Source organism: Salvelinus sp. IW2-2015, linkage group LG6.1, assembly GCF_002910315.2.
Source record: "Salvelinus sp. IW2-2015 linkage group LG6.1, ASM291031v2, whole genome shotgun sequence".
Lineage (NCBI taxonomy): Eukaryota > Metazoa > Chordata > Actinopteri > Salmoniformes > Salmonidae > Salvelinus > Salvelinus sp. IW2-2015.
In genome coordinates, this window is record NC_036845.1 from 29,046,048 (window position 1) to 29,065,710 (window position 19,663).

Consider the following 19,663-nt stretch of genomic DNA (forward strand, 5'->3'; position numbering starts at 1 on the left):
TTTTTTAAAAATGCAGTATTTTCCCACACTCTACCCCAGCCAGGTGCAAATTGGGGGAGGGACACAACAAATAAATATGTGGCTCCTTACCAGAGATCAGTATGGCAAAAATAATCTCTGCTCAGAGAGCTAGTGTGGAAGGAGTGTCTTCCACTTTGGAAGATGAAGAATTTTCTGAATATGAGGATCATGTCTCTGCCAATTCGAAATCTGACAGTGAGTTGGAAGGAGAGGATGAGATTGACTGGCCAGCCCCAGGACCAGCCCATCAGCAACCAGCCCATCAGCAACCAGCCCCAGGACCAGCCCGTGAGCAACCAGCTCATCGGCAGCCTGCAGGAGGAGAAATATGGATGTCCAAAAAAAATGAAATTGAGTGGTCTTCTTGCCAAAGGAATGAGCCACTGCCAATGGCTGCCAATGTGATAAGGATGTAATCAGGGCCGACGCAGATGGCGGTTACTCATGTGCAGGACATAAAGTCTTCTTTTGAACTGTTCATCCCAGACACCATCCAGAAAATCATTCTGGACTGCACTAATTTGGAGGGAAGGCGTGTTTTATGGAGAGAGATGGAAGGAGATGGACCAAACTCATTTACATGCGTACTTTGGGGTTCTTATCCTTGCTGTTTTTTCCAAATCCAATGGGAATCCACAGAATCCCTGTGGGATGCAGAAACTGGCAGATAACTTTTACGTGCAACAATGTGTCTGGAAAACTTCCACATTATTTCCAGGATTATCCGCTTCAATAACCGAGACACCAGACCAGCTCGGCGGCAGAGAGACAAGCTAGCTGCACTCAGGTCAGTCTAGAGAGACAAGCTAGCTGCAATCAGGTCAGTGTAGAGAGACAAGCTAGCTGCAATCAGGTCAGTGTAGAGAGACAAGCTAGCTGCAATCAGGTCNGAAGCCTCCAGTGATGATCCATGGCACGAAGCCTCCAGTGAGGAGTCATGGCACGAAGCCTCCAGCGACGGTCTCCAGTCCGGAGCCTCCAGCGACGGTCTCCAGTCCGGAGCCTCCAGCGACGGTCTCCAATCCGGGGCCCACAGCGACGGTCCCCAGTCCGGAGCCCCCAGCGACGGTACCCAGTCCGGGGCCCGCCACGAGGGTGCCCAGTCCGGGGCCCGCCACGAGGGTGCCCAATCCGGGGTTGGCGACGAGGGTCCCCGCACCAGAGGTGCCACCAAAGTGGGGTGAGCCAGTGGTGGAGCGGGGTCTGCGTCCCGCACCTGAGTCGCCACCGCGGATAGATGCCCACCCAGACCCTCCCCTATAGGTTCAGGTTTTGCGGCCGGAGTCCACACCTTTGGGGGGGGGTACTGTCACGAACAAAACAATAAACACTACAAAACAAACCGTGAAGCTAAAGGCTATGTGCCATAAACAAGTCAACTTCCCACAAAGACAGGTGGGAAAAAGGGCTACCTAAATATGGTTCTTAATCAGAGACAACGATAGACAGCTGTCCCTGATCGAGAAACCTACCCGGCCAAAACATAGAAATACAAATAATAGAACATAGAATACCCACCCCAAATCACACCCTGACCAAACCAAATAGAGACATAAAAAGGATCTCTAAGGTCAGGGCGTGACAGTCATTCTCAAAAGAAAAGTCACCTAAAAGTTTGCCTTCTCTGACAAGTTCTAAATGCTGATGTTGCAACCACAGTTTAGCTTGTTCCGTATCCTGCTTCAAACTTTCCAAATCAAGTTATTTTTGCTGTTTCAACCTTTCAAGATCTTTGTCATAATTTAGCTGCAATAAAAGTAACTCCTTTTTCTGCTCAAATGTCAAACCAGCACTAGACAATTGGTACATTCAATACAGCTGGACTAGGTTCACTCAATTCTGCCTTCAAAATACCAGCAGAAAGCAAATTAGCTGACAGAATAGACCTCACTGTATCCTTGAGACGTTTGTCACTAATCTCAACATGATTATACGCACTCAATTTCAAAAGCTGTTCCTTCGTAAACTGCATAAGCAACTCTTCAGAAGGAGCACGGACAAAATCCTCAATAGGCACCATAATGCTACTTCCAAATGAACAGATTAGTAGCCCAAACTTTGAATTGCCCTAATGAGCACCGACTACAGAACAAGAAGCACATAGCTGATTTAACAGTGCATAAACAGATGAGCATTACTTGAGTTTCCCCAAATCTTATTGTTAAACTTAACCCTAGTCTTCAGTGGATTTGCGGTGGGGATTGATGCACTAGAGCCCGCTGGCACGAAGGAGGAACCGGCTCGCTGGTAACCAACCCCGAACGTGCTCCCGAGGTAACTGCTCTGACCGCTATCACCACACAAAAATAACAAACGATGCTCAACGTGCCCCAGTGGGAGTACGTTGCTATACCTAATGGGGAAAAACCACAGCTCTAGAAAATGAGTTATGTCTGCCTCAAAACTTCTCTGTCATACATTGCAAAGACAACTCACCTCCATAATCCGATGACCCAACAGGGAACAGAACAAAGTGTCTCTAGACAGTACAGGAAAAGAGACTTTGTGGTCTTCTCTCCAACAATGCACCAAATCAAAACTTGTAATAAATAAACAAAGTCATCAAACCGATACCATAGAAGGACATTTCTCTAAACCAATTGAAGTGTGATTAAAACACACAACTACAAAAAGTGTACATAACTCCCAATATACAATAACACATACAAATGGCCAAATAGCCATAAAGCTTCTGGGACAATAACACAACTAAGTAAACCACAAGATCCACCAAAGAGTCACCAATTAGCGCTAACCAATTACCATATATACTTGGGATAACATCAAAATAGCAAAGGCAAAGTCCTGGATGAGCCCCTATTTGTCACAACCTGGCTCTTAGATGGTGATAAGCAAGGGAGTATACACGTTGGCAGTTAAGGAGTATCAAAAACATGTAATAACTAACAAAATATAAAACTACAAAGGAAAACGAACCTGTGAAGTGTGAAAGTAGGCATGTGAGGGGTGTAATGGAGATGCATGGATGAAGGTAAAATGTGTGTAAGTGTTGAAGGGTGCACCTACTCAAAAAAACATAATCAACCAGATCATAAAACAAAATGGTGCTTGGGGAGAAAGAGAGCAAGGACTGGGCACCAGGAACTTTTATCTCCTAGTTGATTCCAAACCCAGGTTCAACTTGTCACCTTAACGACCCAATCAGCTCCACCTGTTCCCAATCTGCAAATAAAAGCACAAATACAGAGACGTAGGCAGAGAGATACGCTCTGTATCAAATAACATAGTGCCAAATCATGTCGTTACTACCCTGCATGAATCTGCTAGCTAACATTAGGCTGAAAATTGCAAAGCAAAAGATTCCAGGATACAAATAATAACGTCATACACATAACGTTAGCTAGGGAGCCAGCCAACTAATGTTAGCTAACTAGTTAGGTAGCAGCACACTTTAGCTTGAAATGAAACCACTTTCTGGCAAAATTAGAAATGTTTAATATATGAAAATGTAGTCTAGCATTAGCTAGCTATCTTACCCGTATTCATTCTCATGCATGATGGACGTGTCTCCCTGTCATGGATGCCATGCCACGTTGCCCTTAGTTTGAAGATGTAATCCGGAGACAGGTGTTTTCTCCATCTCTTTAGCTATCATACTCTAATTCCAGATTTCAAAACTCGATCCTCCAGAATGTGGAGAGCAACACTTATACAGCTCCACTACACGATACATTTTTTAAAAAGCCGTGTTCGACAGTTTTACCAACACAGACTGACCAGCTTAAATAGACAGAAGCCATCTATTTTATTTTATTTTATTTTACCGTTATTTTACCAGGTAAGTTGACTGAGAACACGTTCTCATTTGCAGCAACGACCTGGGGAATAGTTACAGGGGAGAGGAGGGGGATGAATGAGCCAATTGTAAACTGGGGATTATTAGGTGACCGTGATGGTTGAGGGTCAGATTGGGAATTTAGCCAGGACACCGGGGTTAACACCCCTACTCTTACGATAAGTGCCATGGGATCTTTAATGACCTCAGAGAGTCAGGACACCCGTTTANAGACAAGCTAGCTGCAATCAGGTCAGTGTAGAGAGACAAGCTAGCTGCAATCAGGTCAGTGTAGAGAGACAAGCTAGCTGCAATCAGGTCAGTGTGGGACAAGTGGGCGGACCGCCTTCCCCTGTTTTACAACCCTGGGCCCGACGTTACTGTTGATGAGCAGCTTATGCCATTTAGGGGCCGCTGCACCTTCAGACAGGACATACCGTCTAAACCCGCATAATGTGGCATCAAGATCTGGGCTGCCTGGGATGCTGCTTCCTCATTATGCGTGGAACTTGCAGGTGTATATGAGGAAGCCAGATGGAGGAGCCCCTGAGAAGAACCAAGGGATGTGGGTTGTCCTGGACGTGACACCGGGACTCCGTTGCCACAACATCACATGCAATGACTTTTTTACTTCGCACAAGCTGGGACAGGAGCTCCTCAAGAGGAAGCTGACGATGGTAGGAACAGTACGAAAAAACAAGCCAGAGCTCCCACCTCAGCTGTTGAATACATAGAAAAGTCGTATCAATTCCTCTAAGTTTGTATTCACGGCCGACACGTCCCTAGTGTCCTATATGCCAAAGAAAGGCAAAAATGTGGTACTCATGAGTACACTGCATAGGGATGGGACAATCTATGGCCAGGAACATCAAAAACCAGAAATCATAATGGATTACAGTGCCACAAAAGGAGGGGTGAACAATTTAGACAAGCTGGTGACTGGCTACAGCTGCAAAAGAAGAACCCTACGCTGGCCAATTGTGATATTCTTCACCGTCTTGGATAACGAGTTTGTCATCTGGATGGCGTTAGATTAGAACAGAGGGAAGCTCCAGCTTTCTCGAGGAGCTGGGCAAGGCATTGGTAAGACCTCAAATCCAGAGGGGGCAACATATATCAAGGATCCCAGCTTCTGCAGCCATCGTGAGGAGGATTCAGGAGGAGGATGATGGTGCCCCAACAACTCCAACACGGAAGTGTGAGTGATAGTGTTGCATGTGTGTGTGTCTGACTCTCCTACCTTGGCCTGCTGTAACTATATATGTGAGTGAGTGAGTGAGTGAGATGTTAGTAAAATTCCTGAACTAAGTGTTTTCATCATTCTAGATTGCAGCCGGTAGCAACAAGAAGCGCTGCGATGTGTGTGGACCCAAGAAGGACAGGAAGACACAGTACACATGCATCAAGTGCAAGAAATACATTTGCAACACACACACAGTAAAACCCTGTCCCTCATGTGGTGTGTAAACCGACCTTAATTTGTGTTCAATGGGACTCATTTATCATTTCCATTAAATGCTGTATGTAACATTTGTCCTTCCAATTTGTTCAGTTCAAAGCAATCAACATCAATAGTGATGAAAACCTGGTTTAATTTATATTTGTTCAAGATAAACATGATTTATTCCACCCATGTCTTGATTATAATTGATTTTTGCTTTCAAAAATCACATTTTATCCCAAAAAACAAATATCACTTTTATTGATAAATGTGATCTAGCGGCGGTATATTGCTTGTAATTGATATAAGTATTTCGTATTTTTACGTAAATTGTTATGGCTGTATTGTTTTAAAAACAATCAGACTCGCGAACATTGGGTGAATTACAAAGACATGAACACCACACAAGGGTTAAATAATCATTACTGACACTGCGAAATGAAAGTGAATCTGTTTAAACACTTCCTTTCCTGTAGAACATAGCTACCTACAAACACAATACATAGCTAGAGTGTTCAAGCAGCTTTAGTGACCGTTTGAATAAGATTGTGGCACAACAAACCCCCCATTAAAACACAGAGCAGTGTTCTATGTGGAAGGTGGGATGTTGATGTTCAGTAACACAGAGACGGCTGAATATGGAAAATATGACTTGAACATTTACAACTCAGAGGGGATGCTTCTGAACACAAGACAAATAGACCWACTCCTGGTTACTGAAGGTATAGAACTTTGAAACACTTTATGTGGATAGTCGCCAATAGATGGTTTATAGATGTTTAACTAACTGTCAACAAACTATTTAACTAACTATCCACCGACTCTAACTATCCCTAGCCCTAACCTTAACCATTACCTAACCTTCATGAATGTTTTATAGAATGAAATAATAGCTGTCTTTTCTCATTCCATAATCAGCCCCAGTGTCCTCTCCTCAGCTGTCCTCTGAAAAATATATATATAAAAAATATTTAATAAATAGGTACCAAATCCCATATAAACACATTGAATAACACATCCATGAAGGGTAAAAAAATGAGCATTACCTTTTTGAAGTGTCTGCCCTATATATCTAGGAGATAGAAGAAAGCACTGGATATTTAACCCCTTTTTTGGGGTAGACACAAAACTACCTCCATACTTCCATTCATTTTTTGAACCGGTACCGGTTGGTTACCTTCAGACAAGTCTCGTGAAACGTGTGGGGGTCGTAGAGCAAAACAGAGAACACCATCATGTTTGCTACTGACTTCAGACTTGTTTGTGAGAATCTCATCTGTCAATGGAGTGGTCATATTAGTTTGTAGGCCAAACCTTTCGGACGCTACACCCGGTTTTGGTGAGAAGACCGATTTTCTGGATGTCTCATTGTCTGACAAATACCGCTGTAGCTCGGCCACCTTCCACTGCAGATGTGGAAGACCGCCATAGGCATATGTGGTGGATTGAAACGCTACCCATATAAAAAACAGATATCTCTAGCTTAAACTGACCGATTTTTTTATTATGTTACTTATATTGACTCACCGGTGCGTCAGTAGAGTCTAGGTGTGTTTAAAAGACCTCACATGTGATTCAGATATATTGACTAAAATACATTCTGAAAGACAGCCTGAATCACTTTTTTCTAAATATTTTGGATCTTTTAGATTACGGTTCTCTGTCGTTAATGTTAAAATAACAACTGCAAGTGATTGCCGGATATTGTGTAGAAGTCTTCCACTCGAAACCTGAAAGGTCAAGGGCAAGAAAAATACTTATTTTTTTTAAACCACAGATAACTAAGCTCCGTATTTAGTCACTATCAATTTCCTGTCTTTACCCACTGTCTATTAACTTTTTACATAATTGGCTAAAAAGCTGTCTATTCTTCTTCCTCCTCCGCCCCAGTGTCCCATCCTCAGCTGTCCTCTGAGTGTCTGTCCCATGGAGAGACGAGGGTGTCCTGCTCCTCTGAGGGTGATGCTCCCCAATACAGCTAGACTCTGGACGGACAGATGCTGAGAGACAGTGAGGACTGTCCTTGTTACGAAAGAAGCACCATCACTCTGAGGAAAGGCCTACCTGTAGATCTTACCTGCACCATCAGAAACCAGATCAGAAGTGTTGACATCAGAAAGACAATGTCGCCTTATCTAGGTAAGCTGTAGCCTTCTGTAATACAGTCAGCACTATTTGTATTATCATTCAATTAGAAACATGAAAAATATAATGACCATCGTTATTGTTATCGTCAGAAATCGACCTGTTAACAAAAATCATGTTATATAGGCCAGTTTTCATCTGGGATGCTGTATGATTCCTGTTTTTTTTTTATTATATATTTGCCCAGTGGGGCAAAGATATCAGACTGGATAATCACCAGTGGAAGACTACATCAGCAAGACAAGCATGCAAACATCTCAGATGAAATCTTTCTCTCTTGCTCAGTCCAGGGTGCCAGAGGACACAATGGAGGCTTAATGTGGGTAAATTGGCTTTTCGATGTTGTGCTTAATTGTATTTCAAATAACTGAGTACTACTACATACTGTCATTTTATCTTGTCTTAATTCATCAATTACTTGTTACATTTTTTGTTGGAATTTTTTATTTGTTATTTTGTGTGTGCATGTTCTCTATCCAGAATAGAGTACTGCTTTTTCACCTAAATAAACACATGTTCAGATCACAAATGCAACGGAAAGTAGGCTACTATTGTTTGTCTGGTGGTAAACATTATATTTAGCTGACTCAGTACAACGCTCATTATTGTATTTTTGTTATTTAGAGGAAAATAGCCCTCTAGTGGCTTACATACAGTGGTCCAGTCTGTTAGTACTGTGTAGCCACTCATCTCTGTGTTTGTTCATTTTCATGACAAATATCTCATGTTTGACTCGGTGTGGCTCAGTCGGTAGAGCGTGGTGCTCACAATGCCAGGGTTGTAAGTTCAATTCCCAAGGGGGACCAGTACTAAAATGTATGTTCTAAGTTGCTAAATTACTCAAATGTAAATAACGATAGAATAACATATACTGTATTATGGGACCAGCCTAGCATGTAGAGGCATCATCCCTTCTTCAGCAATAGCATCCAGAGGAACATATCTGACCTGCTACAACATTTGCCGTGGCCTTTCTCATGAATTGATGACTTTTTATTTCTACAAAAATGATATAGCCACCAATTTTTCCCATTTGTGTTTTTCACACCTTCACGTGTGTGTAAAATATTAATGATCTCAGATTTTATTTTTATTCATAGATTTCATAAAATGTCTTTTTTTTGCAAAGCGATATATATTGTTTCCATTGTTCAGCTGGAATGGAATCTTTGTATGCTGTATATTTGACTGTGATTTGTGGTTGTCCCACTTAAGATACAATTTTAAATTGCACTTGATTACTGTAAGTCCCTCTGGATAACATCATCTGCTAAATGACTCAAATGTAAATGTTTTACATACAAATCTCATCGTACTGTATTGAATATAGATGTCACAAATGTATAATTTGTACAGTTCCTTATTAAAAATGTAGTTATTTGTTGTATTTGACTGTGTAAAACATAGCAGTACTACTTTCTTATCTGAGAGTGGATATATAGCATTTTGCAATAAAACATTATTATTTGTCTCTATGAAATGAAACCATCAAGTGATTTTAAACAGATGTCTGTCTTTGACAAACCCCATGCATGCCATGATCATATAGTGAAAAAAACACACCAATCTCTTTCATAAGTTCTTTAAACAATAAAAGTTTGGGCAAGCAAAATGTCACAAAGTGAAATGCTATTAATAAAGTTTTAGCAAAGGATTTACACTTATCATCACTATCAACAAAACAGCAATTTTTTTCTATCCTCATGCATGGAGACATACTGTAATGCTACATAGAACATGTTGTGTTACGGAGCTCTGGGAGGAACTGTGTATCTCCAGCTGATGAATGATGCCACAGGATCCAAACTCAAATTCAAAAAAGACCCCACTGGTGCTAATACAGAGATATTCAAAATGAAACAAAACAAAGTCATCCATGAATTCATTAAAGCCAGATCAGAGTTATTTATCAATAATGGGACATTTAAAATAAATAACACAGAGAGGAGTGATTCTGCTGAATATTGTTTTGAAATCTTTAATTCAGATACTTGGAGACCAGAGGAGCACCACTGATCATTGGAGGTCAGGATCTAAAAAACTCACATCTATTTGCCAAATAAGAATATTCCATAGAAGCCAAATGCAATTTATATTGAAAGANGCAGTGTCCCCAATCACTGCCCTGGGGCATTGGGATCTTTGTTTAGACCAGAGGAAAGAGTGCCTCCTACTGGCCCTCCAACACCACTTCCAGCAGCACCTGGTCTCCCATCCAGGGACTGACCAGGACCAACCCTGCTTAGCTTCAGAAGCAAGCCAGCAGTGGTATGCAGCAGTGGTATGCAGGGTGGCAGACCAATCCTCTCCTCTCTCGGCATGTCCAGCCCATTCATTATCTCCGCAAATAAAGGCTAGTGGGAAGGTGGCTTAACCAACAACACTCATAATTTAACAATTTTATTTGTATTTACAGATGGCATACAAGTTTGTTTTGAAAGTTGACATGTTCCAGAAGGCATTTCTGCCAAAAAAAAACACATTTGGATAAAAAAAAAAATTAAAACAGTCCTGTGAAGTTGTGACTTGTGACATACGCCTAGTTTCCTGAAACGGGTCACAAATTAACTTTTAACAATGCACACCTGTTAATTGAAATTAATTCCAGGTGACTACCTCATGAAGCTGGTTGAGAGAATGCCAAGAGTGTGCAAAGCTGTTGTCAAGGCAATGGGTGGCTACTTTGAAGAATCTCAAATATAAAACATATTTTGATTTGGTTAACACTTTTTTGGTTACTACATGATTCCATATGTGTTATTTTATAATGTTGATGTCTTCACTATTATACTACAAAGTAGAATATAGTCAAAATAAAGAAAAACCCTTGAATGAGTAGGTGTGTCCAAAATTTCTGGTACTGTATGTTACATGCCTCGGACTGAGAAGTGTCAGCAGATAATAAACCTGAATTAACAGGGTAAAATGATGAGACGGAAAAACGTTAGCAGTGTACAGTAGTAGGCATTCTCCAGAATTCAAGAAGAAACCTCTAAGACTTCAGGATCCCACGAAGCTCATCACTAAGCTAAGGACCCTGGGACTAAATCCCTCCCTATGCAACTGGATCCTGGACTTCCTGACGGTCCGCCCCTAGGTGGTAAGGGTAGGTAACAACACATCCGCAAAGCTGATCCTCAACACGGGGTCCCCTCAGGGGTGTCTGCTCAGCCCCCTCCTGCTCCCCCCCTCATGACTGCACAGCCAGGCATGACTCCAACGTCATCATTACATTTGCTGATGACACAACAGTGGTAGGCCTGATCACCGACAACAACGAGACAGCCTGTAGGGAAGAGGTCAGAGACCTGACCGTGTGGTGCAAGGACAACAACCTCTCACTCAACTTGATCAAGACAAAGGAAACAATTGTGGACTACAGGAAAAGGAGGACCGAGCACGCCCCCCATTCTCATCAACTGGGCTGTAGTGGAGCATGTTGAGAGCTTCAAGTTCCTTGGCGTCCACATCACCAACAAACTAATGTGGTCCAAGCACACCAAGAAAGTCGTGAAGAGTGCACGACAAAACCTGTTCCCCCTCAGGACACTGAAAATATTTGTCATGGGTTTCCCAGATCCTCAAAAGGTTCTACAGCTGCACCATCGAGAGCATCCTGACTGGTTGCATCACTGCCCGGTATGGTAACTGCTCGGCCTCTGACCGCAAGGCACTACAGAGGGTAGTGCGTATGGCCCAGTACATCACTGGGGCCAAGCTTCCTGCCATCCAGGACAACAACCACCCAAGCCTCTGCCTGTTCATCCCGTCATCATCCAGAAAGGCGAGGTCAGTACAGGTGAATCAAGCTGGGACCGAGAGACTGAAAAAACGCTTCTATCTCAAGGCCATCAGACTGTTAAAACAGCCATCACTAACATTGTGGCTGCTGCAAACATATGACTCAATCTCTAGCCACTTTAATAATAAAAAATTGGATGTAATAAATGTATACTAGTCATTTTAAACAATGCCACTTTATATAATGTTTGCATACCCTACATTACTCATCTCATATGTATAATACTGGTACTCTATACCATCTACTGCATCTTGCCTATGCCGTTCGGCCATCGCTCATCCATATATTTATATGTAGATATTCTTATTCTTTCCTTTACACTTGTGTGTAGAAGGTAGTTGTTGTGAAATTGTTAGATCACTTGTTTAGATATTACTGCACGGTCGGGAACTAGAGGGCACAAGCATTTCGCTACACTCGCATTAACATCTGTTAACCATGTGTATGTGACCAATAAAATTTGATTTTGATTTGATTTCTTGCGCGAGTCAGTGGTAACCCACAAATGCTGATGCTCCAGACTGTCACGTTCTGACCCTAGTTATTTTGTATTTCTTTTGTTTTAGTGTTGGTCAGGACGGTGAGTTGGTTGGGTCTATGTTTTCTGTTTCTATGTGGGGTTTTCGTTTGGCTGATATGGTTTCTCAATCAGAGGCAGGTGTTTGTCATTGTCTCTGATTGGGAGACATATTTAGGTAGCCTGTTTTTCTGTTGGGGTTGTGGGTGTTTGTTGCCCACGGTACTGTTTCGGTTTCGTTCATGTTCACATTTATTGTTTGTATTTCATAGTGTTCAGTTTATGTTTTAAAATAAACTTATGGACACTTACCACGCTGTGCATTGTTCCTCCGATCCTTCAAACTTCTCCTCCTCGGATGAGGAGTCATATGTTAGGCTTAGTGAAGTGGGTGGATCGGAATTTAGTGCATAGAAAGTTACTGAGTGAGACAAGGGAAGTGCAGAAAGTTCATAAGGAGGGAGGCAAAGGGCAAAAGTCGAGTTCAGTTCTTGATAAGGCATGCCAGCTGTGGAACTAGGGAGGAGCGAGGAATTTGGCTCGAGGTCAAGTCAACAGATGTGAGAAGTGAGAAGAAACCTCTGGGAGGGGGGCCAGAGGGCCCACCACAACGACTCTCCTACTACAGTCCTATCTCACACACATACATTTCCACGCCACAAAGGTTCTAGCACCAGGCAGGGCCATGACTACACCAGTGAGAGGAAACAATTAAGTTCCTGCCTAGCAGGAAAAAAGTAATTTCTGATTGGCTGGCCTGGGTGCACCCCAGTGCACCCCTGGGTGCACCCCAGAGAGTACCACTGATCATTGGAGGTCAGGATCTAAAAAACTCACATCTATTTGCCAAATAAGAATATTCCATAGAAGCCAAATGCAATTTATATTGAAAGATTGAATGTTGTCATGCATGATTTGTGAGGGACTGTGTCAAATTAATTATTAATCTATGAAAACATGTTTTGGGGGGTTAAATACGCCTTTGAAGGCTTACATACAGTAACCCTCATGTGTGGTCTACCTTATATTGAGCAACTCTACCTCAAGTGAGAAAAACCTAGAAACTTCCTTAATATTAGATTTGGGGCACCAGCTGTTGTTTACGAATACACATAGACCGCCACCACTTGTCTTACCGGAGGCAGATGTTCTATCTTGCCATTGCAGCGTACATCCCGCCAGCTGTATTTTATACATGTCGTCGTTCAGCCATGACTTGGGGAAACATTTGCTACTACAGATTTGAATGTCCCGTTGGTAGGATATTCGTTATTGTAGCTCGTCTATTTTGTTATCCAATGATTGTACGTTGGCAAATWRGACTGATACTGATACTGTTACTGTAACAAATTATATCAATTTTCCCATATTACTGTTTATATTTCATGAAATTCACTACTGAGGGTTTTGTACATTCTTTACCTAAATAAATAACCCAACAACTGTCTCTACATTTGTCATATTCTCTGTTACTGATTGAATGTTTTATTTATTGATGTATTATTTATTTTTTACAAACTCTCAACAAGGTTATTGTGCAGTAGTAAAAGTTGTCATTCACTGCAGAAGTTTGTGATTGAAAGGATAGACCTCTAGTGTCCTCTAAGGAAGAATGGTTCCTTTTTTGGTTTCCGTTCCTATTTTGCATCTAATGAACAAACCCAATTCATCACGGTTTGAGCTCCCAGGAATTGCTCTATAAATGCAGTCCATTATGATTTATTGTTATTCTGTCTCGCTGCAACCCAAAAGGTATCAGTTACAACCGGTCGATGTCATCAATGAGTCACAAACAACCATTTGGGAAGCATTGGAATTTGAGTCTGCGAGTCCTCTCTGTTTCACTTTGTATTTCTCTCACCTGTCCTCCTCTCCCTCTCTCCTTCATGTATTTTTTATAATGTCACAACCTTAAATGGACTGAAAGAGCCTACTCCTTGTATTGTGAAGAAGGGAATGTGTTCATTTCAGGGATGAAAAGCTTTTACAGTATGTTAAAGCTGACCACTGCCCTGACRAAGCGAACAAGGTGTCATTTTCTCAGGCGCGAACATTTCATTACACTCAAAAGTACACTCTTAGAGGTAGAAGCCTTCTGAATTCCATGTAGAACCCTCYGTGGAAAGGGAACAGTCGGAGAACCCTTTTAGGTTCTAGATATGACCTATTTTTCTGAGAGTGTAGACTCACTTAGCACTTTTGTACAACTTGTCTGATATTACACATCAAGAGGCATGAATAAAGCCAGCCTGGCTGTTTATGTAGTGAACAAGTGAAACTTTGATGAGGCTGTTCCTCTTTCCTGTGTCAGAACCTATTAATAATTTAATTTGCTTGTCAACAACAAAGTGAATTCTGATGATTGACGAGGACAGCTGGAGTGTCTTTCATACCACGTTGGCATAGGTTTTTTTAATGTTGTAAATTGTCAAGTTATTGAAATTCAGCACTGCATCGAAAATAGAGGATTTTGTTACAGTACAGTATATCTTAATTTGTTAACTTGAGCCCTGTGTTGTGAAGAGACATGMAGGCTCTGTTTGGACTGTTGGTGATGTTAGCAGCAGTGTCTCRTGGTAAGAAGTTTCTTTAYGTGTCGATTTCCCTCTTGTTTTACGCATGATATACAGTAAAGAGCCTTGTTAATTTTATGCAGAACGTGAACCATGAGATCAAAGCTCTTTGTGGTATACTATAGGCTACTCAGAATCACTTTTGTCAAATTAATCCCTCTCATAATGACTAATGATAGATACAGAGACAATATTCAAAACACTGAAAAAGACAGATGTCTTTTTATTAATTGTCCTGTGATAATTATAACTGACTGAGGTACTGTTAWGTTGCCTATTACCTTGATGTCATTGGTTTGGTTATACTGTTGCTTGTATTCTCATCCATAAAATTAAACCTCAAAACTTGTCACGCCCTGACCTTAGAGAACCTTTTATTTCTCTATGTTGGTTAGGTCAGGGTGTGACTAGGGTGGGTAGTCTAGTTTTTGTTTTTCTATGTTGGCCTGGTATGGTTCCCAATCAGAGGCAGCTGTCTATCTTTGTCTCTGATTGGGGATCATATTTAGGCAGCCTTTTCCCACCTGTTGTTTGTGGGATCTTGATTTTGTATTGTTGCTTTTTAGCCCTACAAAGCTGTATGTTTTGTTACTCTTTATTGTTTTGTTGCTGGTTCACATTAATAAAAATTATGAACGCCTTCCACGCTGCACCTTGGTCCAATCCTTCCAACAACGATTGTTACACAGCTAGGACAGTGATAGTCACTACAGTGTCTATTTTCCTCTTGATTTTCAGGCATGGAGACCCCCTGTGATGCTACACTGGATGGAGCTCAGTGTTATGGAGCTCTGGGAGGAACTGTCTTTCTCCAGCTGATAAACGTTGCCAGTGGAGTCCCTGACATATTATTAAAAACCGAATCCAATGATGCTGCTAAAATGATGCTCAAAGTTAGAAACAAACCCTCAGAAATAGTGAAATTCCACAAATCCATTGAAACCAGAGCACACTTCTTTATCAACAACGGGACATTTAGGATAGATAACACAGAAAGGAATGATTCTGCTGAATATARACTAGAMACATTTAATTCAGATGGGRWAMMATTRGKGACCAGRAKACTACAACTGTTTATTGAAGGTACAGTAACTGGATAACCGTTTAAAAATCTCATATTGACAAATATTAATTATAACTATAATAACTTGACTGCAAAAGCTTCTGTGGCCTTCTACTTCTAGAAGAAGTGTTTTCTCATTTGTTTTTGCGAAAGTCTGCAAATGTCTACAGATGTCGATTCTTCTTCCTCCACAGCCCCAGTGTCATCTCCTCAGCTGTCCTCTCAGTGTCTGACCCATGGAGAGATGAGGGTGTCCTGCTCCTCTGAGGGGGACRGTCCTCAGTACARCTGGACTCTGGACGGACACACACATCGAGACACTGACGCCTCCCCTGGTGACAAGACAAACACCATCACGCTGAAGAGAGGCCAGTCTGGAGATCTCACCTGCACCGTCAAAAACAACATCAACAGTGTTACTGTGAGCAAAATAATCTCCCCCTGTGAGGGTAAGCTACAGTTTAATAAATGTTGTTATTCCAATATATTATGTAAAATAATATCAGTGATTAMTGATAATAATGATGATGATCAATCTTTATCAATGGACATTGAACTGTTAAGGAAGCACTATCCATTTGCCAGTGTTCAATTCAGATACGTATAAAATTCCTGTTTATTTGATCATCTGCAGGGATTATGTATGTTAACTGCACTTCCAACGGGACAAAGATATCAGAGTGGGTGATTGCCACTGGTAATACCCTGTGTATTGAGCTTACAACAGTGGCACACACAACTGTGACAAATGCCTTCACCAGTAAAACAGATAAAACAGAGGCAACCAAAGGTAAGTGACCTGACAATCTAGTGACCTCCACTCTAAATCATCCCACTCTAAATCATAATATATTATATATTATATATATTATATATATATTATATATTATAATATTATATATTATAATTCTTTGTAGCGCTATTTTTAGTACACTGTTTAAACTTGTCCTTTTTTTTGGGCCGCCATCAACTTTAATAGGATTTCCTCAACATAATAAAGGACCCATTGTGACATCATGACTTCCAAAATTCTATTCGATTCACTCTAAACAATGTAACCTCTGACCTAAATCAGCTACTTTGACCACTTGCCCGACAAYTTAGACGATAGACTTAGAAAGTGTATGAAATATAAGTTTGCTCCTGTGCTATTTAAATTTGAAATCGGAACAGAWTTATCTTCTGCCCATCAAATGAAACAGCTGTTTTAGTAATCGCATCAACTACATTTCCTCTCAGCTTTTCCAAGTAACTGACATTTCGACCACTTTTCCATCAAGTTAGAATAAAAATTTGAGCATATGACTGCTCCGCCTACTTCTCTGCTACTCAAATCTGAAATCAGAACATAATGATCTTCTACCGATCAAATTATGCAGTTGTTATAGTGATAACATCAACTACATTTTCTGTAAACTTTTACAAACAACAGACATTTTGACCACTTTCCCAACCAGTTAGACAAAAACTTAAAGGGTATRCTATCTTGGTCTACTTCTCYGCTTTTCAAATCTGAAATCAGAACAGAATGGTCATCTGCCAATCAACAGTAACAGCTGTTGTATTAATTGCATCAACTACTTTTCGTGTCGACTTTTACAAACAACTGACATTTTGACCACTTTCACAACAACTTMGACAAACACTTGGAGCCAAAYGAAATCTTAATCTACTTCTCTGCTTTTCAAATCTCAAATTTGAACACTTTTTCCACTACCACAAAAATCATTTAAAACAGCTTAAGCAAGTCCCACAATTTACTATCTAGTTATCATTAATACTAATGATGGATTTCATGGCCTTTTATGTAGTAACAGTGGTTGCAACGAACCGACCTTCATGCTACATTGAAACAACCTTCATGCTTATATGTTGTTCTGTCTGTTTCCTCTCTTTTACCCAGAGATCATAGGGATGGTAGCAGGGTCTCTGGCAGGCGTAGTCCTTGTCCTAGTGATGGTGTTGGTCGTTTACTGTGTCCAGAAGAAAAAGAAACCTCCAAAGACTTCAGGTTAGAGGATATTTAGCTGTAGCTCTTCATCTTTACTACAATATCAAATCAAATCAAATTGTATTAGTCACATGCGCCGAATACAACCTTACAGTGAAATGCTTACTTACGAGCCCCTAACCAACAGTGCAGTTTCAAAAAACACGGWTAATTTACAATGTCAGTCTTGCCAGTAAAATATTAAGATGCAATCTGACTCTCTCTCGCTCTCTCTTTCTCTCTCTCTCTCTCACTCTCTCTCTACACAGTTAATGTTGACAGTCAGGATGTGGAATACGCGAATATCAGGATACTGAAGAAGCAGATGAGACAGCAGGAAAGAAAGGTGGAGTACAGACAGGTGAAAATCACTGGGGCTCCCCATCAGCCAATGGAGGTGGAGTRTGGACAGAATAAAACATTACAGGGTCCCCGGCGGAAGGTAGACACACCTGGGGAGGAGGACTGTGTGTACGCCAGGGTACGCAAAGGCMATTGAGCAAGGTACTATCTAGATTCACTATGACAGAAGGAGGCTGATTTGGARGAAAGTACTACGCAGTTTCCATCTTCATATGGACATATCATCCCTAACAGGTATTGCATATCCCATTGTCACTAGATTCAGGTTTTCAAATTTGGTCATTACTTAATTTGCAATATGTACACCAAGTCTTAAAGAACAACCAAGTTAAATCATTTGACGAACTAAGTTCAGACTTCCATTTGCCAAAGTCAGATTTCTTTAGCTATTTACAGCTAAGAGACTATTTACTGAAACACCCCAAATGGGTAATAACAAAGGGTGAGCCCTCTCCCATAGAAAAAGTAGTAAACAAATAAAGCTGTACCAATGTGTTGATATCATGGCACAGCGCAATACTCTGCAAACTAAGTGCAAGTGGGAATCTGAACTTGGGGAGAACATTGAAAATGAAACTTAGGAGGCAATACCATTTTGGGTACTTTCTAACACCAGAAACAATGGTGAAGATAAGTAAAGAAAGAACYGGTGAATACTGGAGAAAATGTGGGGAATTGTTCACAAACTATCCACTTATTTTGGGGTCTTGTTCTAGAATGATGAACTTCTGGAATTATGTTTTTGACTTTGTAAACAATATATTTAAATGCTCCCTGGCAAARGACCCAACGAGTGCTTCACTCAAAATGCTTATCTATTGATTATACTCTTGTCTGCAGCAAATAAAKGTATTACAGCACATTGGTTAAATAAGGACATTCATACTATGAAAAAGTGGAATTGTAGAGTGAAATAAATGTATTTAATGGAGAATAAAATTACTAACAGATATRTGTGAAAAAAGATGTGAACCGCTCCTTGTAAATAACATTGTGTAGACTTAAGACTCATTAGTCTTGAAGCAAACAAACATGTGATTGAGATTACAAATTTTTGCTTTTCTTTTTTCAAATTGTATTTCCTTTCGGGGCTTACGGTGCCTTCAGAACGTTTTCACACCCCTCGACTTTTTCCACATTGTGTTGTTACAGCCTGAATTTAAAATGGATTAAAATGAGATKTTGTGTCACTGGTTTACACACAATAATGTCAAAGTGGAATTATGTTTTTTTTAAATGTTTACAAATTAATAAAAACTGAAAATCAAAAATGTCTTGAGTCAGTAAGTTTTCAAGCCTTTTGTTATAGAATGCTAAAATAAGTTCAGGAGTAAAAAGTTGCGTAACAAGTCACCTCTGTGTGCAATAATAGAGTGGCAAAGAAATTAACTTAATATCCTGAATACAAAGTGTTATGTTTGGGGCAAATCCAACACAACACATAAATGACTATCACTCTTCATATTTTCAAAAATGGTGGTGGCTGCATCATGTTTATGCGGTATGTTTGTTATCGGCAAGGACTAGGGAGTTTTTTAGGTAGAAGAAACGGAATAGAGCTAAGCACAGGCAAAATCCTAGAGGAAAACTGGTTCTGTCTGCTTTCCAACATACCCTGTGTCTCGTTCCTGACCTGTTTTTCTTTTGTTTTTGTATGTGTTTAGTTGGTCAGGGCGTGAGTTGGGGTGGGCATTCTAATGTTTTGTGTTTCTAATGTTGGGTTCATGTGTTGCCTGCTACTGGTTGCTCATTAGAGGCAGGTGTTTGAACGTTTCCTCTGATTGAGAACACCTATTAACGGCTAGGCTGTTCTCACTGTTTTGTGTTGCTGGGTGATTGGTCGCTGCTGTCTGTGTTATTGCAACCACACGGTACTGTTCGTTCTCGTTCGTTCTTTCCTGTTCATCGCGTTCTTCGTTATTTTAATGTGTTTCTGCATGTTCAGTCTGTTT

General features: G+C 40.8%; 1 protein-coding gene across 1 annotated transcript; it reads left to right on the forward strand.

Moving 5' to 3' along the window:
* The first annotated feature begins 14,067 nt into the window (after window positions 1–14,067).
* On the forward strand, window positions 14,068–18,963 carry LOC111964777 (uncharacterized). Its single transcript, XM_023988587.2, has 6 exons — window positions 14,068–14,298; window positions 15,034–15,378; window positions 15,553–15,807; window positions 15,993–16,148; window positions 17,262–17,369; window positions 17,618–18,963. The coding sequence occupies exons 1-6, from the start codon at window positions 14,250–14,252 to the stop codon at window positions 17,845–17,847; spliced, it is 1,143 nt and encodes a 380-aa protein (XP_023844355.2). The 5' UTR covers window positions 14,068–14,249; the 3' UTR covers window positions 17,848–18,963.
* The last annotated feature ends 700 nt before the right edge of the window (window positions 18,964–19,663 follow it).